Consider the following 27240-nt stretch of genomic DNA (forward strand, 5'->3'; position numbering starts at 1 on the left):
TTTGTTCATGGTTTCCATGAAAACATTATGAGAAATTTTTTCCTAGAGAATGTTTGCTGAAATGTGAATATAATGTGCAATAAAACTAGTGTTTTCTTGCTGTTTACTTTTCCTTGTATACATTAGTTCTGTGAAGAAAACCACAGGCTAGAAAGAAATGTAATGGCATGCATTTTGATACTTGGCCCCGTTGTGCTGGCTCAGTAGTTAGAGTGCTTGGCTGCTGAACCCAAAGATGCAGATTTGGTTCCAGCCACAGCAGGGACATTTTAATAGAGGCGAAACAATAGGCCGTCATGCACCGTGCGGTGTCAGTGCATGTAAAAGAACCCCATATGGTCGAAATTATACCGGAGCCCTCAACTATTGTGTTCCTCATAGCCGTAATTATTTTGGGATGCTAAACCAGATATATATCACATCATACTCTGAGTAAGATGCTATTCATGGTCAGTTAATCATACACTAAATGATCAATTTTTTTTCTGCGTGGTACAGCAGCTGTTGTACAATTTTACTTTAGCCTTCATGAAGAATATCACACTGGCTCCACATGGCCTTCTGTTGACCCTTGATATGCGTCACAATCACACACCCGAGTATGTATTTGTCTAAAGGCACCTATGCATGCAAGGAGGGGACCGTTACTTTCCACTTGTCAGAACTGAAATGCATGATCCAGATCATTTCTGTAATTCAACTGCTTGCTATTTGAACTGTCCAGCATTGATGCAAGTTTCAAAGAACTGCAATTAGCAAATTAATCTAAGCAGCAAACCATGCCAAGAACTGCTTCGGTTTCATCTTTAGCAACTGTTTGGGAACTAAAATTAGCCAAATGTTGCAAAACATAGATGAGAGGTTACAAAATCTAAAAAACAATGCAGCCTACCTGTGGCATGTAGGGTTTCACATCCTAAAGTGACATATGTAGCTATGAAGAATACCGTAGTGGAGAGCTCCAGACTAATTTGACTGCCTGGGCTTTGTACTTTGAATTGACATCTTGCAGAAAACAGAAGCATTTGCATTTCACCTGCACCAAAGTGCGACTGCCATCACTGGTATTAAACATCACGACCTTGGGGCAAGTAGCCTAACGTGCCACTAAGATGTCGCAGCGTGTACGTACATGCTATACATGTCAACCTTTCTAGCATTAAAGCTGTCACATGCATGGCAGATATTCATGTTCAGCTTTGGACTGACAAGTTTAAAAGTGTACTATTTGTGTTTGTCTAGCATGAAAAACAAAGGAAACTAAGGAAAAACGAAAAAAAAAAAATGAACATAATATGTTGAAAAAGCATTAGTCATTAACACATAAAGCATATTCGTTCCTTTATTAATGATAAAGTGGCCTTCAACAATAGTACAAAGCCTGAACATTTAGAAAGGTGCTGTGCCAGGCAGCTATTTTACAGAAACCTGAACCATTTCACCTGTAGTAATACGCATCCCGGCGGTGTGGGCTGGGCACTTATTTTTCGGTCCACTCCAACATGCGAAAACTGCATCGTGCATTCCCATTTTCCGAGTTTTGAGCTCTGTAGTACAGGCTAACAAATTGTCGATGACTTATTTTCGTCTGATTGTTGCACAGCGCGTGTAAATAAATTACCACTGCACCTAATAAACACTGACATGCACGTGCAACATCGCCGATCATAAACGGACACACTGATGTCCGTCCGGACATCGGCGCACTCATCACAGCACTCTTCGTAGTCTCACACAGCACTCTAGTAGGACGTAATCCGTAATCACAGCATCTCACGGTAAGCACAAACCACGCCTCCAGTTGTACAACAAACACGAATGACGCGATGCTTGGGCTAGAGACACGCCGGCGGTGCCCAGCTTTTTCAGCGCCGCTTGTACTACGTAGAACTTGCAGCATCAAACCTCAATGCGAGCAGAAAGCGATGCGTTACGTGACGAATCTCATCACAGATGGAAGTGAGGAAACTTTGAAGAATCAAAACTACATAATTACATAACGACCGTCGTAGACGTTAATCCACATAATAACGAGGACCAAATGAGCGGGCGTGCGGGCCGCGGGCTGGCCGTCAACACCGCGATTACATGCGCTTGCGCTCTGGTCGTGCTTGCCACCCTGCCGCGGTCCAACTCACGTAAACCTATCATCATGACATCACGTAGTATATCACCCATTCTAGGCACTATTCTTGCCACTGTACTATTCTTTGTAATTTCACATTTCACGCATGCAGTATGTAGTACGTACTTCTTACACCTCGCATGCGTACACCTCATACCAACTTCGATTTGGCTACATATGGCTACCATGTTGTTGCTACAACCACATCTGAGTCCGGCTTTCCCGACGGATCCCAAGGCCCATATCGGAGAAAAATGCGTTGGGTCCGTCGGAAGAACCCTACCGATCGGGTCCGTCCGCCGTACCTCTGAAAAATATTTCCCGGATCCGTAGGACGGATCCCGAAGAAAAACGCACCGGGTCCGTCGGACGTACCTTTAAGACCATTGATCGGGTCCGTCCGACGTACCTTTAGCCACAGCCAAAATAGAAATATGAAAGGAACAGAGGGAAGAATAGGGAGGCGAGCGAAGCTTTGTTGTCGCTCGGCGGGAGAGAGGGGAGTCGTGTGCGAGGCCGCCCTCATCCTCTTTGTGGAGCGGTTGTTTCTCACGCTCCCCGACGCCTCGAATTCCGATCGCGTTTGCCTCATCGTCCCCCTTTGCTTGCTCCACTCCCCACTCCCATTTCTTGCTGCTTTCCCCCTCGTGTTCGATGAGGCACTGGGCCACGGAGATAGAAGGCTCAACGCGCCGGAACAGGGCGCTCGAAGACTGAAGATAAGGACGTGGTCGCGTTTTCTGGACGCACAGTGGCAGCATGGAAACCTGCCATTCGTGTATTTGGCAGCAGGGAAATATGCCCACGGAAAGCTGCCTCGCATACATGTGTACCACTCGTGGCGCCTGGGTCACGTGACCGCCACATTTCGACAGAGCTAAAGGCACCTGTGTGATGTGCCATGTCGATGCGCGGTAAAGAATCGCAGGTGGTCGAAAGTAGTCCACTTTCCTTTGGGTGATTGTCTACGTTGGATGACCCTTCGAAACCCATGCGGACGTTCGTTGTGCAAAATACTGTTCGCGAGTTGTTAAACCTCAGACAGTGTTTTGAAAATTGGTTATATCGACCGAAGGTGTTGCCACATGCATGCAGCGAAGCGACGGGGCTCGGCGACAGAGAGGTGCGTTTTCAGCATCGCTCTGTTACCGCCGCCTCGTCGTTCGTCGATAAAACACTGATGAAATGTCTCGTAACCCATCGTATTTTATAGAGACACAGCGCAGCGGTGCTCTGCTATGCTGTGATGCTGACTTGCATTGCAAGCAGTGACTTTCTTCCGCTCCTTTCTTCTTCTTCTTCTTCTTTCTTTTCCTTTACTATCCTATCAATCTCGATGCGCACGAATCAGACGGTAGTGAGCGTCTGCAGGTTCCTCACTCAAGCCGGACTAGGAAAAATTAACTTCACTGGCAAAAAAAAAAAATAATAATAATAACGGGAAGTTCAGTACCCCAAAGCCTTCTGCGATTGGCTGCCCCTGACACGCGAAATTTTCTAAAAACCCAGAACCTGAGCGACAGCGAACGGCAATGCTTTGGCGGCCCTCGGCCCCGCGGCGTGTCACCGCGAATTGTCGCCTCGTGCGGTTAGCGCTTAAAAGACAACAGTTTTCTGCCTGTTCGGGTAAAGGTTTCTTTCACCTTTGTGAGCTTGGAGGGTCAGCTATCGCCGCGAGACTGCCTCAGATGCACGCCGTATGCCTCCCTGTCGTTTTGCCGCGATGTGTGTCATGAGACATCGCGCGAGGGAAGCGATTTCATTCGGTGCCGTCCAAAGGTCGCAACGGCGAGGGAGTCGGTCCGAAAACAGGAAGTAGCTGCCCTCGGCACCGCAGTCAGGCTGACAGTTTCGTCAGATGCGAGTGTCGCGACCGGAACCGAACGCCATTCCTGGGGCTTGCGGAACTGCGTGCCGTAACCCGTGGGGATGAACTTCACCGATCGACGCTCATTTGGTCATGTTCGTTGTCAGGAATTATTCCCAGGTAGCACCGAAACATTGCAGTGAGGTAACATTTTTGTTTCGGTCGAACTTCGTTTTTTCTAACGCTTTACTAATAGAGAGTTTTAGCAAAGCGCGATCCGTTACCATGATCCACCATTGCGCATGCCCACATCGCCGTGCGCCCTCGCGACACGCGGTGGCGGATCGCGCTGTGCTAAACGCCTATGACGTCACAGCCGTCACTTCATGGAGGAAGGAAACAACTTTGGAGGGGCCCTTGTCATTCCCAATGCATTGAAGAAAGTGTGGCGGAAGTGACGTCAAAATTTAGGGTTAGCCAAGTTAACACCGTCAACACCTGCCAAGTCGGGCCATTAGCAACGGCGACGCTGTTGCTATGAGAACTCGGGCCACTAGCAACAGCGTTGCTAAGGGCCCTAGCTACGTGAGAAAGAAAATGCGGAGGAGGACAGACGTTGGAAGTCCGGTCGCGGAACGGCCGCGCCGGCTTCAAAAAAATGACGTCAGGGCCTCTCCTAAGTTCTTTCCTTCCTCCATGCGTCGCTTGGAGTCTGAAACCAAAGCCGTAACTGCGCGAGAAGGGAAAAGGAAATCAGTTTTACATTATTTAACTGTGTGTGTGTGTGTGTGTGTGTGTGTGTGTGTGTGTGTGTGTGTGTGTGTGTGTGTGTGTGTGTGTGTGTGTGTGTGTGTGTGTGTGTGTGTGTGTGTGTGTGTGTGTGTGTGTGTGTGTGTGTGTGTGTGTGTGTGTGTGTGTGTGTGTGTGTGTGTGTGTGTTTGCTCGCGCGCGTACGCAAAGGTCTTGCGCACTGTTCCAAAGACAAAAAAAGGAAACGCGCATTTAACATCTTAAACCTATTTGAACCTCAGAATATTCGGAAATTGCTGTATTTTTTTGTTTCTCTGCGCTGGCGGCCAGTCATCGCGGGGTTTCAGATAGGGTTCGCTGATCGCAGCATGCAATTTCACAACTGTTCCATCAGTTGCCTGGCTCTTATTTCGTGTATTCGACAGCCAGCTTGTGCGGTAATGCTAGTTCGGCCTTGCAAGAAAGCGTTGCTTTGCTGGCAGTTTTGAGCCAGTGTTGGAAACCCCACGTGGTGCAGCATCACGCCGTAGCGTTGCGGTACGACGCAGTCAACAAGTGGCGATAAACACGTCGGCGAAGAATGCGAACGTGTGCCAATGCCGCGATCATTTTCGACCGCTGTACCGTGGCAGACGCGGCACCTGCGGTTCTAACACGTCCTGGAAACGTCGAGGAAAGGACAAGGCCGCTGCACGCGTACGCTTTATTCCTAAACTATTTTTTTTTTTTTTTTGCAAAGTTTGGTTAATTCGGAAAGTTCGAACCAGTAGTGGGGCCCGATGTTTGTTTATGACGTGTGACGCTCATTTATTCCGACATGGGCGGGGACGGCGCGTCGAAGTGCGACCCACGCAGCCAGCGATCACCGGAATTGATCCCCCGAACTTGAATTGCTCGAAAAATTGGTTCCCGCACAGTTCTTGTGTGTCATGGCAGGCACAGCGACAATGTTTCCGAAATACAGTTCACTCGCATAGTTTCGCTTTCCAACCTCGTGCCATTTCGCGGCTAGGATCAGGCGCGCTGCTTGGCGTGTCTCTCATCGATTGCTTCGGGATGGCGTCACGCCGTCGCGTATTTCTCTCTCTCTGGAATGCAATACCTCCTCGGCTCTTGTACGCCGACCCGTCGTGGCTTGAGGATGCTTCACCGCGTCGTCCTTCCGTCTGCGGCGAAACATCCTCAAAACGCGACGGGGCCGTTTGTGAAGCGGCGCCACGACTACTGCATCGCACTGCGATAAGGACTGTGGAAGACACGATTTTGGAGCGATTTTTCGATATTCTGCGTACTCTTAAGCATGAGTGTGTCCCCTCGAAATTTTGAGGCGCGGTGAAACCACGGCGGCAATTCCAGCCGTATACTAACCGAAAACGCCCACTGATAAGAAATGCACCATCGGTATAATGTGATGTAGCTTTATCTTTCGTTCATATGGAATTGTGTTTCGTATCTTAATTATAAAATAATTAGTTTCGCGTTGGGGATTGCCGCTGAAGCGTTTTGCCCGCCTTCAAACTTGGCCATCAACTGCATGCACCGACAGTTCGCGTGGTACTGGGCATTATAGTACGGTCCACTGTTAAAGGGAACGTGCGATCGCGCGTGCCGCCGCCAGCTGGTGAGAATGGGCGGCACCACGTGGCACGTCCAGGATGAGCAGCTGTCGGCGACCTCGCGAGCGCGTTATGAAGCGTGGCAGCCACTTGGTCTTAACAGTTGACCATATTGCTCTTCAGCGTCTCAATTTGTGGCTCTGGTGATAGGCACGTTGTGCGCGCCGGCAAAATTTGGTGCGATACTGGCGACAGCGCGCACACTGCAGGCGCGCACAGCGAGCAGGGCTGTAACTAGAGCACTATAGCTGTAACTGTACCATTCAGAGGCGATTTTCATTCACCTGAAGAGTAAGCACGCGTACGGGGAGTGCCGGAAGCGCTCGCGAGATCTGAAACGGGCACAGCTCGTGCGGCACGGACCATCCGGAACTGGGCCTCTGCTGCCGCCGCTTACACAGCACGTACGTAGACGGCTGTGGCGGTCACGAAATGTGACGCGCGGGAGCCGGTCGAGCGCCACCCGTGTGACAGCTGCTGGCGCGTGAACTCGCGCGCGCAGGCGTGCCGGGGCGTCGGAACTTTTGCACGTTTCTCTTTAAACTTTCTTTTTCGACGAACCTGACCCAGCGCGCGCACGCCGCTGGGCGGCCATGCGCAGCGCGGGATGCTTCTGAAAGCGAAAGCGGCGGTTTGGTGATTCGCGTTGACCGTGCGCGTGACGGCGACCCGACTGCAACTTGCACGCTCGCAAGTAGAGCAGTAACTACTGGTGTGGGGCGGGAAAATTGGCCGTGACTACCGGGGCGATGCGAACGTGAACCGAAACTTAGCCGAAGCGTTGCTCGAACATGGTTGTTATATCAACTGCATCTGTTGAAGGGGTATGCACTCACTGCAGACGTTTTGTTGCGCGTTTTCTCCCTCGCGGTGGGGGCCAGTCGGTGCTGCAATTGTCAAAAAGTTTTGATGGCTGCCCTGTAAAGTGTACGCGCGGAATCAAGAATCGTCAGTTTTTGGACTAGACAAAATTTTCATTTGGAACCAACATTAGAATCCCGATGTGGTTCAATTTGAGGTGTACAGAACTATGACACCAACAAAAATTTTCGTGTGCAGAAACTGTTTTGACATAATAAATTAGCAGTATATTTTTATAACTAAAATTAGTTACTTTTGTTCTTTACACGTTGTGTTGAGTGACGCAAGCTCAGACTACCTCAAACGACTCATTTGACAAAAGTAGCCTTCATTACAGTCCACTGCATCTTCATGCTTGAGTGCATGCTGCGTACCAAGCACAATAAGAGTGGCGGTGCTAGCAGTGTTCAAAGTGCGTGTGCTGCCCACAAGTATGTTTTTCCTGTCTCCCAGAATGCGCACTCATAATGAGCTGCTCGCATTGTTTATGTGGTTAAGCCATCCTTACATGGACAACACCACCTGTGAGGGCAGGCCTATTTTGGAGCAGTTATGCTTCGTCTGCGTCGATATTCCCAATGACTTGCAGTACAGTGCGAGTGAACTGTGAAAATATTCATCTTTTGTGCCGCAGGTGGCCATTGCCTATTTTGTCATCAATTAAATTTGCTGCAGTGTGAGTTAAGTATTATTTATTTGTTTACTTACTTTTTATTCCTTTCTTTATTTTTCTATTCATGCATGCATATACCTACATTTGCTGCAGGGGCATTACAGTCATTACAGGGGCATTACAGGCATTACAGATGTAATACAAAAGTTTTGCTTTGCACCGAGGAAAACATATGCAGAACAGGGGAAGTGACAATTCAAACATTCCAGCAAGATCATGTTAAGCCACAATAATGTAGCTCTGAGAATTCAAGCTTCTGATAATTCAGACAAAAATCTCTGATCCCTTGAAGTTTGAATTAATGAGAGTATACTCTCAAAGGCATCTTCTTTCTCAACTGTACACCGTAAAACTTGGAATTGAAGACCTTTGGTCATCTGTTGTCATGGTGAGAATGGCAAGTTATTTATGCCTTTGTTAAGGTGATTCGTAGGTGCCTTTATTCCGGACATACACAACCGCGCTCAGTGCATGTTCTGGCTTTAATCCGAAAAATGGCAGGCTGCGAGAATTATTGTTACTTACACTGAAAATGGCCCAAAGAAAGTGAGTCTCCACTGCCGTGAATGATGTTCGTGCAGTACAGTGCATACGCACATGTGAACCTCTTGCGTAAGTGCAAAACGAGACGGGAGGAAGCTGTTGACGTGGCACAAATGTGTGGGTCGTGTCCGCAGGATGACGATTGAAGTTGAAGGAACGGAGCACCCCGAGACCGCTGCCGCGTCCCCAGCAGAGGCAGCTGTCACCGCCCAGAAAGGGAAAAGCTTCGATGAGCTGGTGGCTGGATTTGGCTCGACTGACGAGTTGAAGCCCATCGATGGTGTACCCATTACTGGTGAGACAAAGCCTGCAAGTGCCGACTCTGCCCCACAGAAGCAGCCAAAGGAGCTAGAGGAGCTGGAAACAGTCGAGGAGGATGTCGTGAAGGTTGAACCTTTGCCGGATCTGCCAGAGACACCTAAGACTCGTTTTTGGGCAAGGTGAGTCCATTGGCTTCAAACACAAGTCAGCAGCATTGCACACTCATAGTTAAAAGTTGATGGTACACTAGAACACTGGGAAATATAGTTTTAGCTCTGCTTTTGCAACCAAGTTGGAGTAGATGCATGGGGCTCAATTGCACAGTGCAGCTGAGTGCAACAAAGTTAATTTTGTTTGCTATAGCTGCATCCCATAGACATATGTTAGTACATGTATACATGTCTGGTGGTGTGTCCATGTAGCGACCTCCATATTGGAGCAGCAGGATGCGTAAAATGCGTGCACTCTCATTATATTGAGCAATAGGACCTTTAAAGGCAATCGCATCTTTCCCACTGTTGGCATTCAATCCTTATGTCTGTAGCTTTTTTCCAATGTACTGTCAGGAAGTAAAAGAGTTAAAGGAAAAAATGCAGTGGCACATTTTATTATGATAGAACGGTGAGGGTAATCCAGTTAGGATTTTTTTTTTTCATTGTTTTTAACGGCTTGTTTAAATGGCTACTGTGAGCACTCCAGCAAACTCTTTTTCTATCTTCAGGTCAGTATAAAAAATGGTATGGTTTTACACCTTACTATAAGCTGTCTTTTAATGCACCAGATAAACAGTCTAGCATGGTACATAGGCATGCCATTCATTATGGCCGACCCACAAAATAAATTACTTTAAAAAGTCAGAGTGCCACTAATTTGCCAGCTATATTTGTCGTTGCTACACATCTATTAGGATGTCCATAAATTTACATATAAACTCTATATATGTATTCATGGTTTAATAAATCTGTTTCAGATTTATTGTTGCAGTTCTGGACTTGTCTGCAGATGAAAAAGTATATAATGTACTGACAGTTTGGAACACTCATAGCTATTATGTTGGTTTTCCCAGGTTGTTCAAGAAGGGCAGCTTCACACCTAACTTCGGCAAGCACCGCTCCGATGAGACGGAGATGAGTGAGAAAGAGACCCCTGATGAGAACCAGGGCAAAAAAGACGAAAACCACACTGGTGGCGAAAATCACAAGGACAGCAAGGACCCCTCCGCTAATGGTGATGGCAGCATAGAGCAGGGCAAGAACGACGGTGATGGCCAGAATGTCAAGTCGTCTTCCAGTTCCACCGACATCACTATCCCCATTGGTGACTCAGACACTGCTGCCAAGCCAGATGAGAAACAGGCCGACGAGAGTGTACCCGAGAAGCTGCCATTGCGTGAGCGCCTCGCTTTGTACCGGCGCAAACGCTATGTCCTTGTTGGGGCAGCTGTAGGCGTCTTGGTCTTGGTCACCATAATCCTCGTCGGAACAGCACTCTCTGGCGGAGGGTTCGGCTATGATGATGATGACTGGAACATCCCAGTGGCTGCCACAGACTGTGGTCTAGTAGAGGGCCACATAGAAGAGGGTGCATTCGTTTTCCGCGGCATTCCATACGCTCTTCCGCCTGTTGGTGAGCGCCGCTGGAAGCCTCCAAGAGCCTTCCAGAGGATCAGTGAGTGTTGGTCTGGGACAAAACAGGTGCACAAGTTTGCACCCCGATGCCCACAAAAGAAGATGCCAGGCGTGCATTTCAACACGAGTGAAGACTGCCTGTACCTGAATGTGTACACACCTTCCATGTCCAAGAAGGGTCTTCGCCCTGTCCTGGTGGTGGTACCTGGAGGGTCGTTCATGGGCCTGGCAGAGGAGGACATCTTCCTGGAGCCCAGTCCTGGGCTTGCGCGTGTCCACGATGCGGTGGTGGTTACGTTTGAGTACCGGCGCAATGCATTTGGCTTCTTGGCCCTGGAGCTGCTTTCCAAAGGTGTAAGGCCGCCTACGTCTGGCAACTATGGCTTCCTGGACCAAGTGGCCGTGCTCCAGTGGGTGCAGCGCAACATACGCCAGTTCAACGGGGATCCCAACAAGGTGACGAGATACCCTCAGTTCACACTTCACATAGATTGAGTTTCATGAATGTCTTCATATTACTGTTAGACAGTTCATTGCTCATGAACTGTTGTACAATTCATGAGTAATGTTTCTTTCGAAAAATCTCTTGGTGTGTTCTCCTCCCATTTTGAAATCAGTTCAGTGGTGTATTATTGGCCCTAGGAATCTCGAACAATGAACATGTAATACCTACATCCACTACTATCAAAAATGCTAGTGACTACTGAAATTGCTATCACTGGCTATCAAAATGCATTTTTCTACACAGTTAACAAAAGTGCCCGCTTTTAGCCTGATAGAGTTCACACTGAAACCGCAATTCTTAGAAGCACTTTGGCCCTCGAAGTAGCAGGCACGCTTGCATTGCCGTATTGTAATATTCCATGTCACACCCATCTCAGAACGATGCTTTGGACAGCATAGGGAAAATGTAGTTGGTCTGATTCTTTCTTGGAACATTTTGTGACGCATGTGGTACATGTCGCTCTTCTGAGATTCCGCCAGCACAGCAGCACTTTTACTAGGCATTTTCACTACTAAGATGGAAAGAGGTCAGTGTGTTAGCCTGCACAGAGCAACTTAACTTTAATAAAGGAATGACTTATTTCTGTCACATCATCATCAATGGAGCTGGCAAGAAACTGTGCCAATCAAAAGCCACCTCGCAGCAAAGGGCGTCGATTGCATGCACATAGCCTGAGGCATTGACAAAACCATTGCAGGCAGTCAAACGCCCATCAGTATGTGCACGTTACCTGTGCATTCATCCCAATTCCGCAAGAAATGCTAGCGTTGTCGTTGAAAGTTGAAACGGATTTTAGCAGCTGTTCGGTGCAAAAACAAACAAGGTATCGAACTGTAAGCATACTTGAACATGCAAAATATAATAAAATCTACTGCATACTTGCAAAAGGGTTAGGTGTAGTGCAGCCTTGCTCCGAAATTTAATCCTTGTTCTTTGTCAGTTACTTTGTTGAGGCAGAAATTTTATTGCAGCAGGCATGTTCACTTTTATGGTGTGCATCTGACTTACCTAGCTGCGTACCCACCACTAAAATCATATTGTCCCTCCCTATCTCTCTATTAATGCAACAGCTTGAGGGCTGCCATCTGGTGGAAAACACAGCACCAGCTTTGTAGTAGATCTCGGCATTGTGAGCGAAAAATTGCGAGTTTTCTCCTGGAAGGTGGCAGCGGGCATGACTAGGCACTGTCGGATCTGCGGGGTGTGTAATGTCAGGTGACCGTATGTCATGTCCACATTGACCCAATGAATGTAACCAAGGTTTTATAAATTGCAGGGAGCCAAGCCTAGTGAAACCAGTTCAAAGCTGTTCAGAGTCGCCTTTACTAATCTAGCTTTTTTTTTTTTTCGTTTAGGAACGTTAATTAGTAAAGACTAGTTAAATCATTTTAATTACTACTTTGAGAGTACATGTGTTAATGCAAAGGTTGTAGATCTTTTGGTAAACTGCTAGCTATGTAGTTTCCATCAAGCTAGCTGGTCATGTGACAGCATTTCTTGAAGACCTATAAATAGAGCTGCGTAAGACATAGCGTGATGGAAACAATTCAGTTGTTTTTTGAGGCTGTGTACAACTTCTTCATTGTGACTTTCTTCCTCAGGGCAATAATTTTAAAAATCCTAATTAGTCATCACTAATTAATTAACCTTGGGAAACAAAAAAAATACTGCAGATTAGCATAGGCGACCCTGAACAGCTCTGAATTGGTTTCGCTAGGCTGGAATTTACCATACTTTCTAAAACCATGGTTACGTTTAGCCATATGTTCCCCAAGTTTTTTCACATGCATTCCTGTTAGCAACGTCCTTTTATCAATGAGTAGCAAGTGATTTAACGTAATAATACTGTGGCAAAGAACCTGCACTTTCTTAGCTTATTACGAAGCATTTGAGGATTCTACTCAGGGCGTAGTAAGCATGAAGTAGGTGCATACTCCTTCTGTCATACGACATCGTTGAGCCAGGCACACTTTCCTCAGACCATCACCACCTTGATAATGAGGTTATCTGTGTAGTCTGAAACCTTCTCTAATTTGCTTGTTTATCGCTCATTGGCCTCTCCTGGAACTCGAGCTTGAGCAGTTGGCACCCCATTCATGATTCCTTGCCACTCTCGCTCTGACTACCAGATGTGTGTGTTGCCTCATGCCCCATCACGTGTTGCAACTTCACCACCATCACTGTTCCACAGTAGGGCACTTGCCTGTAAAACACTTACAGTAGACACTGTGTGTAAACTGGCTTTTCTTTAGGCATGCGTGAATGTTTGAGAAGAAAACATTTTTAGTACAGGTGAAAAGATGAAGTTATGTGATGTGAGGAAGATAGTGAGATAATGGAAAGTGTGGCGTGAAATGGTCCATAGGGTCACGAAGAGTCGGACACGACTGAACGACTGAACTGAACTGAACTGAAAAGCTGAATAGGGATTGCACCTTGAAAGAGTTGAACTTCATCACCCTGCATGTTCTGAGCAGTCCTGACCAGTTAATATGAGGTCTCTTTGATTTGTCATTCTGTAAACTACCTTAGCAGAGCCCAGAGCTGCTCTTAGGCTTTAATCATAATCATGAGTGTTGTATACTTGCACTCAGCTTTTTCTTTGCTTTGGAATAACCTTCATTTAACATAGTCTGCGCACCAAGGATAAACCCCTTGGTGTCATTCTATTTGAAAAACCACCATGATGCCTTGTGCAGTAAAATCACACCCGTAAATTTTAGTGATGGTGAAAATTTTTGTATGCATCCTTGCTATTCACGGACCATGCATGGCTTCCCCCACATATTGGCCGCTTCCTGTAATCGGTGTCATCATTCTCATAATCAGTGTGCTGAAATGCTCTAAATTATTGCTGCATCAGCACTCACTACAGAGTGCCTTTGGCTTGCCGTCCCACTGGAGTAGATGACAGGAAGAGATAACGAAATGGACTTTTGAAACTAGTGCACCTTACTCAAGTGCCATAACAGTTGTGGAAGGAAAAGGACACACATATACGTTTGTTCTAGATACTGTGGCCCTGCATGACACACTTCAGCATGCAGCAATAACTGCCGCATCAGAAGCTTTGCGAGTTGTTGTTGAGCAGAAGTATTCCTTTGGGGCAGGTGACTGTGTTTGGCCATGGAGCTGGAGCCACATCTGCACTGCTGCTGGCAACATCGGCAGCAACCAAAGGCCTCCTGAGCAGGGTCTGGGCTACGGGCGCCTCTGTCAACTTCCCCAACCAAACGGTCGAGGAGGCTGCGCGCAATAACCTCGAGTTCCTGGCGTGAGTGCGAGCCATGCAACAGCCTTGCATTGCCTGAGCCATGCTTTCATTTTTCATTGTTGCAGCTTGTTTGCTGTCATCTCATGTCCACAGTTATCAAATAGAAGCCTGTTCTTACTACAGTAAAATCTTGTTAATTTGAATAATTCGAACTAGGAACACGGTCTCAGCCAATGGACGCCCGCCCTTGTGAGTCTATGGCATCAGGCACTCATTAAATCGGACATAGACGAGCTAGCTCCAGTTGATGCGGACGGTAGATCGCGTTGAGATAGAACCCGCGCAGCCAGGAATCACTGAAATAGACTTCTCCAAACCTGAATAGCATAGAACAGTGGTGCTCGTGCACTCTGTGCGCGTCATGGCAGGCACGACGACAATCAGTATGCCATTTTCGAAACATAGCTCAGTCTCTTAGTTTCGATTTCAATTTTCTCAACTTCACGCCATCCCATGGCTTCGATCAGGCATGCACACTGGCCAGTCACGCCGCTTTGGACGCTGTGCAGCACGTCCAAAACTGTTTATTTCCTCTTTTGGAATGGATTTGCATTGTTATAACACTACGCCTATGTACTTCATGTGCATAGATTTACTGCTTCCAGTGCTCTGAAAAAAACTGCGAGCTGGACTGCGACAGGACTGTCTCACGGAGGTGTTACGGCTACTGCATCACACTGCAAAAAGGGCAGCAGTGACCTTGACGACTTTGGAGAACTTCAGAGTTTCCGACAGTGCGCGCAAAGCAAAGCACTTGACAAAACGGGGGAAGCTGTCATTCTTTCTTGGGTGTCATCTTGTATGCAAACAGCCATCATATAGGTGTTGGCTAGATAAAATTGCTGTGATGCAAACAGTTTGTGGCAGTTTTTCAGGCCCATTCACTAATTCAATCTTTCCATCGAGTAGGCTTGGCACTGTGTTTCCGTACGCCTAACAGTGAACCTGCCCTCAGGCAGTGTCAGTTATTGTTATTGTCGAGATTATAATTTTCTTACACTTGTATATGTAATAAGTGCAGCAAGGTTGGCAAGTTACATGCCACGTTTCATTAAAGGGCTTTTGGTATGTGAAACAGTGATGTTATGATATGCAACACCTGATGGTTTGAAAGACTGATAACCTGTTAGGAAGTTGTGACAAGCTGGTAGTTTTGTAGCCCAAAAAGTGATGTCATGTGCAGGGCCTGATGTTTGGAAGGCTGTTAATCTGTAAAGAAAGCTGTTAAGCTGCTGGTTTCATGATCAGCGGCATATTGTCATTCTGTGTTGTGCTTCAAGGGACCCTGCTGCTTCACCGTGAAAGGGAGTATTGGAGCTACCAGTAATTGAGGAAATGCTGCTAGTTTGAACCGGGAGGCATAACTGCCTAATAATTAACTATTTAATACGGTGAAAACTTGAGAGCCACACTCGCAGAGCAGAAAGTGTCGTAAACGTGGACGCAGAAGATACCTGCAGTTAATGCGGCTGTGGTGTGCCATTCCTGTAAAAGACAGTTGGAGTGCTCCAGCTTAAACTTTTTTTTTTTTTTTTTCAGTCGGGTCAACTGCAGCAGCCTTGCTTGCCTCGAGCAGAAGACGGCTGACGAGGTGGTGGCTGCTGTGCCAGTGTCGTGGTTCGATGATGCGTCTGCACAGCTGCCACGCAAGAACGAAATGACCGCTCCAAGCCTGGTGGTTGTTGACGGTGAGAAAATCAGGGAACCTTGAGCAGCATCACGTGTGTTTATGAATTGCTTGCAGGAGAATTATGAAGCATGCCCTTTCTACTCCAGTACATACTATGCTGCTGTGGTCTACATTCAGCACAGCATTTTATTTTTATTTAAAATGTTTTTGTTCTTCGGTGTCCCCAGTAATCAATGGCCATAAGCACTGTAAAGTAGGACCGGCATTTGAGCTAAATGGTACAACATTTTGAAAGCACTGTGCACCCAAGATAATGGACAAAAAGCCCTTGTAGTGTCTTTCTTGTTCATTCTCTTGCGTGCACTTGAGAGCTGCGAGATGATGGCAGTTGCCTGCTGCTATCATTGTCATCTCGCAGCTTGCATTGCTAATATTCAGATGACTGTGTGAATGCCAATGGCAAACCACAAAGTGATGTCGATAGAACGACTAAGAAGAGCCTCACCTGAACTCTTCTACTCGTTGATTTGAAATTCATGGCATGCAATGTTTCTTGTCATTGATGTCAAAGTTGCACCAGTCTGGAGTGCAATGAGTGGAAACATGGGTGACTTCATTTATGAGGATGTTGAGGAGCCAGAAACATGTGGTGATACAGTCAAAACTCGATTTAACGAATTGTAATTGCTCCTCAGACCCCCATAGGATCTAATGCTTTGACTCACTCGAAATAACAAAATCAATTCCGTGATCTGCCCCGATTTAACGAACCTTTTTTCAAAAAATGAAGGTGAAGATGAAAAAGGGGCTGTTTTTGGTCTATTTTGCAGGGAGCACCCTAAAATTTATTGATTGCGAGCCCACGGTAATAGTGCGGGGCACCTTCGTCCCGCTTCTTTTTTAAACTGCGCGGCGCAAAACGTAAGTGGTAGTGTTCAATTAAATTCTCCGGGTAGAGCCAGTGGTAAAAAAAAAAAAAAAGAAGTCTCATGTAGCGTTCCTAGGGGCGATGTTGCTGTTCGTTGCCTTTTTTGTGGCGTGCTTCGTGTGGTTCGTTCGCCATTGTGCTTCTTCGGATATTTCCCCATGCCTTTGAGTGCATGGGGAAATAGCTCAAGCTCAGCTTGTTAGGCCTACAGTGCTATATGTAGTACTTCAGACCTATGAGAAATCAGTGTGGTCATTGCTCACAAAGCGTGCACTGGCAAAGATCACAGGTTTTTTTCGTGAAAAATAAATTTGTAGTCCTCTCGGGCTCTTCTTGATGAGTAACAATTTTTGTTTCTTGTGCGCTAGCTGCGCCGGTCATTTTCACTGGCCGCATTTCATTTTGGGATCATTAAGGCTTCGCAAGTACAATGCTGTGCTAGCTTTTTGGGTGCCGCCGCACTTTATAATCGAATTTGCCAAATTATAGGACCGAGAAATGCCTCACTCGATTTAACGGAAACGTTAAGTCCCAATTTAATGAAATAATTCACGGCTTCCTTCAACTTCGTTAAGTCGAGTTTCAACTGTAGCGGTAGTCATGCGATGAAAAACCGTGAAGGTATCTTCAACAGTGCACCATATAAAACTTCAAATTGTACGTTGCAAAGGGTAGTTTTCCTGGAATATGTTATTGAAACGAACGGGGAAGAATAAAAAAAAAATGGCTGTGAGTTATTTGCACACCCACCATAATTATTTCTTTTAAAAAAAGTGCAACATTTGGGCACATATTCTTGCGGTAAGGGTGTTTTTTTTTATATATATATAGTAGTATGTTGGCACAAAAACATGCCTGCTTGGCCCACGAATATAACTGTAAACTGCATCACTATAAGGGCCCTGCCGTGATTGTTCATGGAATGTACAACTAGTATATGATGTGAACTGACATGCTTTTTCTCATAAGGTAGATTTTCGGTTGTATAGAATTCTCTTTTTCATTTCTGTTACAACTTTTAGTTACAATCAAGAGATATATCTTGCTCAGCTAGTAAGCACCACTTGCCATAGCAGCTAGGGGCATAGAAGTATATACACCTACTAGGTACTAGGTGACCAAGCTAAACATAATCACACTATTAAGCTAACAGCTGTCATGCTGGTTTCAAACTCTATAAAGGCTTCATGCAGACTTGGAAGGGATATCGCTTGGTCAAGTTCCAGATGGCCAAATAAATGATCACATGTACAATGACCACAGGATAATTTCTGTACTCCTCTGGGATATCTGATCTCTCATTCTGAATGTCTGTGGGACATGTATGGGACACCTTTTTTCTCTGGATTCCTGTTTTATTCGCGAATGCCAGGGTGAGATACTTAAACATGCAGGACAAAAATTGTTCTTGTGCACCATTTCAGGTGTCTTCATCAAGGATTTTGTCTACAACCTGTGGGCAGCTGAGAATTTCACACGAGTTCCTGTAGTAATAGGTAAGTCCCCAGGCTTTCATATTTGTGTGCTTTCATATTTGCTTTTGCCTGTTTGCAGATCGCCCATTGTCAGTGTAGTAGTGAGCGTAGTTGGCTTAACTGGCCACCTCCTATTGCTGGCCGGTGGCAGAGGAGTCCCTCCCATTTAGAGGGTGACAGAAGAGGGAGAGAGTGTTAAAGACAGCGGGTGTCTTTAGTGGCTTAGGGGTGTTATGGCAAGAGCAGGGGAATGTGTGACGGTAAAGTGGCTACCATGCGGTAAAAACCCGGACTGTGGCTGCCGTGAAAGGGAGAGGTTGTGATGAGAGCAAACTGAGGGTGCTGCAATAAGCTGAACAGTGACTACCGTGGCAGCAAACGATGGGGTAGGGGGGTGGGGGGGGGGGGGTGATGAAAAAAGAACTATCAGCAAAAAGTGGCAGTTAAACACGCAAAAGCATCAAAGTTTCTTGATACAAATAAAATATTAAGAAATTTCAAAATATGCGTTTTTTACAACAGGGATCAATGCAACATTGCAGCAAATTCTAGCTTTCTGTGTACAGTATTCGCTTAGTTAGGAAAGAAAACAGTAGTCAAAGTCGACCCTTGGCTGTCCTCTAGCGAAAAGCACGACTCCCTGCGCTGTCGGCAGCAAGTAATACTGCCCAAAAGACAGTGTCACCCTGCAGATAACAGTTGTGACTTTCAAAACAGTGATCTCTTCCGATCAGCGCGCAGCAAAAGCTGAACTTATCGGGGCATGGCTGTTGATGTTCCGGGTCGGTTTGACGCAGTTTTGCTGTCAGTGCTAAAGTCTGAAGAGCTGAATTCATCTTCCGAGTCATCACTGCTGCTGTTCACATCCAAAAACGAGCTCTCTGATGCTTCAGCTTCCGCGGAAACGCGCCGTTTCCGCTCAGCAGGAGTGGGCGATGTCGGCGCGATTTTGGGAACAAGAAGCGTTGATCACCTGACTTCGGAGACCATCTGGACAGGCGTGACACGGCGGGAAAATTAAATCGAAAGCAAAACTGAAAGAAGGATTCCTCTATTTCCCACTGGATGAGGCCACTTATCAAGGAGCGCTTCGAAAGCGGGAAAATTTTAATCGTGAAACCATCGATAGGGGAATAGGCGCGAACAGGAAAGTGTTAAGACAAGGTTGATAGGGCACGGCACTGCTGTCAGTAGGTGTTATGGAAGCGCCACACTCATTTAATAAAGACTGGAACAGGCATGTCAGTTGTAGGATGGAGAAGGTTATGTGCAGAAAATCTGCACATGTGTTTTTCAACAGCATATGTGAGTGAACAGTTGCAGACTGTACTCTGTATGCAGCTAGGGCTGAAGCACAGAAAAAAAAAAAAAAAAAAAGTGTCTAAATTCTTGTTTTTGCTCTTACTAATTCGCCATACCAGAGACTGAGCGCTCACATCTCACTAGCACAACAAGCACCTTGCCTTGCAGAACACCCGTCCACAATGCACGGTAGTCCATAAGAGGTGTTGAAGCTAGCCCATCTTTATTGGGAATTGAGCAGATAGGATGTCCAACATATCAATTTTTTAAGTTCTACCTAATTAGCAGTTGAGTCTGAAAAAAAGGCACGTCAAATCTATTAGAGGCCTATGCTAGTAACAGTGGCAATGACCGGGCATGTGAGCCTACTGAGGTGGCAGCAGCATACTCCCCTGCAGTGCACGGGCAAACAGCAGGCAAGTTTCCAAACCGAATGGTCCGCTTCTATGCAAACACTGACATTGCTTACGGAAGAACTAGCCAAGCGCCCGGCTAGGCAACTCTGGCTTAAAGCCCCTCAATAAACTAAAAGTAGCGCCAACATGTGAAGTTTGCCGCCCGCCTCCTCTCCTGCGCTCTCCTTCGTCGTTCGACCCTCTCATTGGCCGAGCGCCGTCACGTGCGCGCGCGCGCTTTTTTTTTTTGCTGGGCGTGCAGCTTCCTCCTTTCCAGCGGGGCGGGCGGCGCGCGCGCGGCACATATCGCCGTGTGTTTTGCAGCCACGCGGACTGCTACTAAATCGTTCCCGCTGGCTATTTAATTTTTTTTTTTCAAGTATGTTGCGCTCTTTGGCCGGCGGCTGATAGAAGCACGGTGGTGAAGGCGAGTTCAACCAACGCAGACATCGCGTACAAATGGTGTCACGCACTGACAGTTGAAAACGGAACCGTTTCAGCGCAAAATATAAAAAAAAAATCTGCTACCACGCTTCTCAAGTTTCACGGTAGCTTACAATTCAGTCCAACCTGCAAAGAAACCACACAGACTGCAGCTTCCGCAGCCTAGTTAATTTTTTTTTCAAGCATGTTGCGCACTTTTGTCAACGGCTGATGGACTCAAGGAGGTGAAGGCGAGTTAAATCGACGCCAAAATCGTGTACGTATGGTGACACACCATGGCAGCTGAACGCGGCACCGTCTCAACGCCAAATATAAAAAAAAACAACTGCTACCTCCCTCCCCAAGTTTACCGGTAGCTCACAAGTCAATCAAAGCTGCAAAGACTCCACACAGACTGCAGCTTCCGCCGCCTGTAGTTAATTTGATCTGCAGCTGAAGTTGAAAATACATGGAAGACAGCTGCTGCCACACTTCTCAAGTTTACCGGCAGCTCGCAATCCAGTACGCGCTGCAAAGAAACCATACACAGACTGTTCCAAAATTGTTCCTGTCCGCCGCCTAGTTACAAATTTTATAAAGCATGCCGCTGAGTGGCCAAATGTGACGAACTACGGACACACGGAGATGACGGCGAGTTGAACCAACGCAGAAATCGCGTATATGTGGTGTATGACACTCACAGCTGAAACTATTCTGGCGGGAAATCCCTGTCAACATTCGGTAATTATGTTTCAGCAGTGAGTAATATTTTAACCTGAACACATTGCGACAAAATGCAAGGCTCTGGTGAGACCCGGCGCACGGCCGCCTCGATCGGCGCGCGCGCGGCGCTGATCGAGACGGCTGTGAAGGGCGCCTGCTCCGGAGAGCGCGCGCTAGTCACGCACCCCGTAGGTGGAGCCACGGTCGAAATGCGAGAGGAGGAGCGGCGCCACCGGAGGAGGAGAGAGGAGATGGCGCTACTTTTAGTTTATTGAGGGGCTTTACTCTGGCTCAGCCTGCAGCACCGCCAGTGTTCTTGTGAAAGTTTGCAAGCACAGAATTTAAACCCCCTTGGATTCAAGGTCAGCATGAACCAAATTACCCTCATTCGGCTAATGCCACACCCAAGCAGAGATGCTGCGCATGCTTAACTTTAAGTGGCCTGAATCATACAATGTGGTGGGTGTGTCGCACCTGTGATGTCGAACCTGCAAGAAAATTTTTGGGATACGGCATCCGAATTTAGAAAACACTGACTGTGAACCTGTCCACAACACACTCAAAGCGGGGTTACAGGCTTCATCCAACATACCTGTGGCTACAACCTTAATAAAAAAAGGGTTTACATATATTGTTATCACTACATTTTAAGAAGGTGCAAACTTCATGTAATTAGGTCAAATTTCATGGCTCGATAAAGTGCGGTTTAGTGTGAGTCAGCTGCAGTATGCATCTTCTGAAGGGTAGGCGGCGTGACCAGTGATTGAAGAATTCGCGCTACTAGAGCTGGTCGAGGGTGGGAGGCCGCACAACACCGACGTTGCTGTCTGTGCTGGTGCAGGTTCCAACCTGCAGGAGTTCTCATCACGGCGTGTCCTGCCCGAAGCCGACAAAGTGGACAGCTCGGAGCTGAGCTCCCATGTCAGGGATCGGCTGGGCACCATCGACCCCAAGCTGGCTGACCAGGTGCTTCAGACGTACGTGCGTGAGGACGCAATGCCTGCAGAGCAGCTGCACACCATGGTGAGTGATGTCCCCCACAACTGGAGTGGTTTCTCAGCCCTGGATCAGCGTGTCTAAACAGTTGTGCCAAGGCTTCAGGAAGGAAACAGAGAAAAGCACACAAGCGGTGAAACGCAATGTCCTCTCCACTGCTCTTTAGTTCAGTTGTGAAAATCATGCAAATAAGGGAGAGGCACAGAACATACCTAGTCATGGCAGTTGCTCTGTTACCATCAGTGATGCACGAGACAAATAACTGTGACTGTTGCTGCATTAAGGTGTTCATAGTGCTTGCACAAGATCACTGCCAAGATTTCAAGGTGTGTTTTATTTAAAGCCTGCCTTCAGTGAATGCAACCGAAGTCACTCTAAATGGTGGCTTTAGTTGCCTGTGTGGCATGAAGCACAAAGCAGTAACTTTCTGTCTGATGGTTATCTGATATGCATCCCGGCTTTAGTTCTGAGCTAAGCTTCTTCCTTGCCTTGCGCTGGATGATGCCATATGAGGTCAGCTTGCATTTGCATGCGGTGTCCGACCCGGTTGGTCATTTCACCTTCTCCTGGGTGCTGGCCGGTGGATGGGAGTAGTTCTGATCATGGAAGACAGTTGGGCTAGTTGGTGTGTATTCATTAATGACTGCGACATTGCAACTAGCATGAAAAAACACAAAGGACAGCGACAAAAGGTGCCGACGGGACAACACGCTAGACTTCAACTGACGTTTAATGCACATATCACACAATTTATACACTCGCATTTGGCGCATGCTCAGGAGACTGTTCCCCCCCCCCTTTCTTTATTAAGATGCATGTTGTCATAATAAAGAGTAAACACAAATTGACGCGCTTGTTTTGAGCTGCCGCAGTGGCTCGAGCAGCGAGAGGGACGCAGTTCCAACAAGTTTGAAATTTTTCGCTCTGTCGTTGCCGCTCGTCGCTGAGATCGTTCAATGGCTTGCATGTGAGCGAGCTGGCCTTAACGTGTTTTTTTTTTTTTTTTTTTTTTTTTTTTTTTTTTTTTTTTTTTTTTTTTTTCAAATTCTCTGTGCAAAAGTGGAGGGTGGGTTCATTGTGCGAGTGGGTTGATTGCGCGACAAATACGGTATCATTTTTTCGCATTGTAAGTGCCGTCATAAGCCGATTTCTGTATATCGAATTATCGATATATCAAACTATTTCGCGATCCCTTTCGAGTTCGATATATCCAGGTTCAACTGTATTACATTCATAGAACTTGCTAGAATTTAAAGTTTCAAGTCCTAAAGCTCGAGCTAAATTTTCCTTTGACAGCGAACTCATGTTAGACCGATGAGAAACAGTGCTGTACTGCTTCAGCTGAGTAGATGATATTGTTGAATATTCCGGGTACTGCCTTCGCGGTCTTCACGGCACGACATCTGGGCCATCCCACTGACTCCGGGGGAGGGACGCATACGGACTGGAATCGCCCGTTCTTCACCGGGGGTACGGCTGTGTGCGCGTGTGTTGTGGTGTGTCGGTGGGTCGCGCGCGAGAAGGACGCTCGTGCGCGTGCTCCCTTCAAGTGACAGACACTCAGCGTTTACGGAGCAGTGCGGTGGGTCATTGAGACGCTCTCCGAACAGTGTCCATTGTGAGTGCTGTTTGGAGAATTAAAATTCATGTTGTTGTTGTTTAAAAGTTCTCCCTAACGTATTTGAATAACGAACAGATATTGCATTTGACAAGTGCTCTGTGCACATACCGGCATCTTGTCCCTCTGGTCAATGGTGTCTTGACATTACTGAAAAATTGGGAGAACTGTACCAATTCTATGACAAGGCTGCTTATCTTGCATCTTTTGCCAACATTGCCGTGCATTCATCATGCAGATCTCGGATGTCCGCGTCACCTGCCCACTGCAGCTCTTGACGGGCGGTTTCGTGAACGCCAGCGAAGGCGCCAGCTCGGCACACTTTTACATCGTCGACTACTCGCCAAATGCATCACTCACATTCTCCGCCAACGCCGAACCAACGAGGTTGGCACAGCACGGACTGGATGTGGCAGCCATCTTTGACAAGTTGGAGTCTGCTGCAACAGAGCCGTCACAAATGACCCGCGACGACTTGCAGTTTGAGCACAACCTGCAGAAGCTCTTCCATAGTTTTCTGCACATGGGTGCACCATTGCTCGGATCACAGCCCCTCAAGGAGAGTCCGTTCGTTAACTACATCAGTGCTAATGTGCGCAGTCGCGCGTCTCAGCATGAGGCATGCTCTACGTGGGATGAGTATGGCATGTTCCCCGAGTATGCCAAGAAGAATTGATCTCACTCTTTGTATAATTTTGTTTTTCTTTTTTTTTTTTCTGGATTGTTCGGCATCGTATGTAACAAAACAAAGGTGCCCAAGTTCATTAGTTTTCCGAGGCAGGGAGAAAAGCTTGAACTAAATTGATTGGAATATATGTGCCACTTCCTGCCAGCTGCTGATGCTTTCGGGTTGCATCGAGGCAGCTTCGAAGTGGCGTGTCTTGATGACTACCAAAGCACCACCACCACATCGTGGCATGAACATTTGATACACTGCCAGATGGAGATTTTCGAATCAGTGTAAGTGTGGAGTGACTGCATTGCAAGAACTCCTTAAATCAGTGTTAATATCAGTTGTCACTATATTATTAAAAGGCCGCTGCAGCAGCTACAGAGAATAGTATATAAACTCACTCTATCACCAGATATATCTTGTCATCAACATCTGATGGAAATATTACACTCGGCGTGTTGCAGAGAAATCACAGCCACGCCCAAAAGTTGGTAAGCCCGTTCCAGCAATTTTTTCGAATTCACGCCTTCCTCCAAATCGCGCATTTGTGCATGTCGGTTAAATGGCAGCTATTGGTTAAAAGCTCTGCCACCCGCCGAATTCCTGCACGCGTCAACAGTTTGGCAGAGCGGAACCGAGTTGGTGGGGCCAGGGAAGAAGTGCCAGCCTTTGCATGTGCAAGGATGGACAAAAGCGCAAAAGACGCAAATTCAAATTCTGACGGCAGACAGCTTGGCTTCTGAGAGGTGCATTCTAAAGGTCATTACCGTGGAATAGTTAACACTTGTCCAAATAGCTAAAGTCTCTGTTGGAACAGTCTTTTCCTAGGGCAGGCTCAAAGCGCAAGGTGTGCAAAAACTAAGTTGAAAGCTGCCGCACTTACACAGAAATGCGCTAGAAATAAGCTTGGGCAAACAGTGCAGGGTATTTGTAGGAGATTCGATCTGTTGTTTCTAATGTTTTGCTCATCATTGGTCATTCTTGGCAGTTCCACTTGCAGTGGGCCAACGCCAGTTCTCCCCAGTGTCATAAGCAGCATGTATGGCTTTTTCTTCAGCTACTTGAGCTCGCTGACATTACTTGGCCGTGATGTGCGTGGGTCATTATGTCTTGGACCATTACATGAAGACATGTAGAAATGAGGCCGCAAGTATGGAGCTGATCAACTTCAGCCACCTGCTTTTGTGCAAGTAGCCACGCAGCATTGTGTACATTTTCTTTCTTGCGTAATTTTACTGTACTGTTGCAATGAATGTGTGACGTCTTTGTTTGCAGACTAGATAGAGCAGCTGCCACTATACGTGTTTCGTTTTTTCTTAGTTCCGTTTTGTTATTGTAAGTGAAGACAACTGCGATGGGAAGCATCCAAGATGGATGCGTGTGAAGCGAGAGTCAAAGATGCCATGTGTGTTTTTGCGTGTTGACGACCATGTGGTGTCATGTACAAGCCAGCCACACTGCCAAAGGTTTGCGTATAGGGGCAAACAACCACTGTGCATGCTTTTGTTTCTTTACATGTAGCCACTTGTTTTTGTGCCGTTTCTTGTCCCTTCATATCAGCGCTCTTTTTTTAAATTTGTGTGTGCCAACTTGTCAAGGAAAAAAAGAAATGTTTTCTTCACAGATCTCACAAGTCAGCATGCGGTGTATGCATGCTGCACAGTAGCAGCAGCACTGCCCTCGTGTTAAATTCATGCTCATTGGGAAGAGTGAGATGTATAGTTTCTTTATTACGCCTGTCCTTGTTGACAAGTCTTTTTCTTCATTCTTGTGTTTTTTTTTTTCTTTTGTTTTCATATAGTCCTGTCTGCATTCACTCTGCTACTTACATTTTGTATGAACGAAATAATAAAGACCAAAAATAAGTCATCTGTATCACAGGTATCATTGTCAACTTCATCCTACAGTCTGTCCGCTGTTTGCGGCTGTCTCCTGCTCACAATATATGTAGCATGTGGTGCAAATCACTGCAGTGCAGATTGTGCCTATGTGTCCAGACATTTTGATCACTGCTTTTCATAAGGCTCATATACTAGAGCAATTTGTGGCATGAGCACCATTGGCCTCTGCGGCATAATCAGAAGAGCAGATGAGCACAGCAGAGGGTGAAAGTACGTTGACAGCAAAGAGAGCAAGATAAAAGCTGAAGAGGAGGGCACAGCAGGAATATGCAAGACTAGGGCAAGAGCAGCGGAATCTGCCATGCCCCGCTGCCAGCTATTACAAAACAGTCATTAATCAGGTGCACTGCCAAGTCCTTTGTCATGCAGTGTTCTGTGCATGTTTGCCTATGTGAATGCTTTAATAGCTGCACTCAGTTTTCACATGACTGAGAAGCATGACCGTTGCCTAATATAAGCAGTATGCACAGTGACGTAGAAGCAAATGACAGAATACACTTACAAGTGCGATAATTGGACCTAGTTGATGATACATCTTCGAGAACCGTGCTAAAGATTTTACGAGAAAAACAAACTGAACAAAGGCTCAACACACTGTGTTGTGGCTTCGTTCAGTCTGTTGCTCGGAAATAGTTTAGCACAGTTCTTCAAGAATACACACTGCACTTCAATTCAAGGCACTATTTCTATGCAGGCAAGGTGTCTGAAAGGAGAAGGCTTTGTGCCCAAAATAATGATGGCCGTGAAAATGAGACAAGACTTGGCAGTTGCAGAAATATCTATACTATTCCTTTCAAGAACAGCATTGTAGTGTGTATTGTGGATACCTTTAAGCTGTCAACCTGCAGAACAGCGAAATACTGTGAGTACGCCCCACAGCATCTCAATTTGGTCGCATCTCTTTGCTGGCGTTTTAGCAGTGCAGTGAACAACTAATGTGTAAAGAAATACACATCACAGTGGTGGAGTTTGCATGGTCTTGTAATTTATTTTGGCCAAGTCAAGCTGGTAATATCCACTACATCTGAGAGGACTGTACTGGGACCTCCTACGGGATGTAGGTCCCAGTACAGTATTTTCACTGTGGGACTTACTTTTGTATTTATTCATTATGTAATATTATCATGTGTGCA

The 27240-nt window shown here is 46.6% G+C and overlaps 1 protein-coding gene across 4 annotated transcripts in view; it reads left to right on the top strand.

Annotated features, from left to right (window-relative positions):
- The window catches only part of LOC146193457 (neurotactin-like), a 34557-nt gene extending 8476 nt beyond the window's left edge, over nucleotides 1-26081 (top strand). The window contains exons 1-9 of one of the 4 annotated variants that reach the window (XM_084602763.1): nucleotides 6355-6702; nucleotides 7794-7835; nucleotides 8510-8815; nucleotides 9703-10720; nucleotides 13880-14043; nucleotides 15583-15731; nucleotides 18026-18097; nucleotides 21761-21942; nucleotides 23772-26081. In XM_084602763.1, the coding sequence (XP_084458889.1) occupies nucleotides 8511-8815; nucleotides 9703-10720; nucleotides 13880-14043; nucleotides 15583-15731; nucleotides 18026-18097; nucleotides 21761-21942; nucleotides 23772-24209 (2328 nt within the window). In that variant the 5' untranslated portion in view covers nucleotides 6355-6702; nucleotides 7794-7835; nucleotide 8510 and the 3' untranslated portion in view covers nucleotides 24210-26081. Of the gene's footprint in view, nucleotides 1-6354; nucleotides 6703-7793; nucleotides 7836-8509; nucleotides 8816-9702; nucleotides 10721-13879; nucleotides 14044-15582; nucleotides 15732-18025; nucleotides 18098-21760; nucleotides 21943-23771 lie in introns of those variants that run through there. The other 3 variants (XM_084602761.1, XM_084602762.1, XM_084602760.1) reach the window with 3 other exon arrangements.
- The last annotated feature ends 1159 nt before the right edge of the window (nucleotides 26082-27240 follow it).

Source organism: Amblyomma maculatum, chromosome 4 (assembly GCF_055883805.1).
Source record: "Amblyomma maculatum isolate TAMU_Amacu chromosome 4, ASM5588380v1, whole genome shotgun sequence".
NCBI lineage: Eukaryota > Metazoa > Arthropoda > Arachnida > Ixodida > Ixodidae > Amblyomma > Amblyomma maculatum.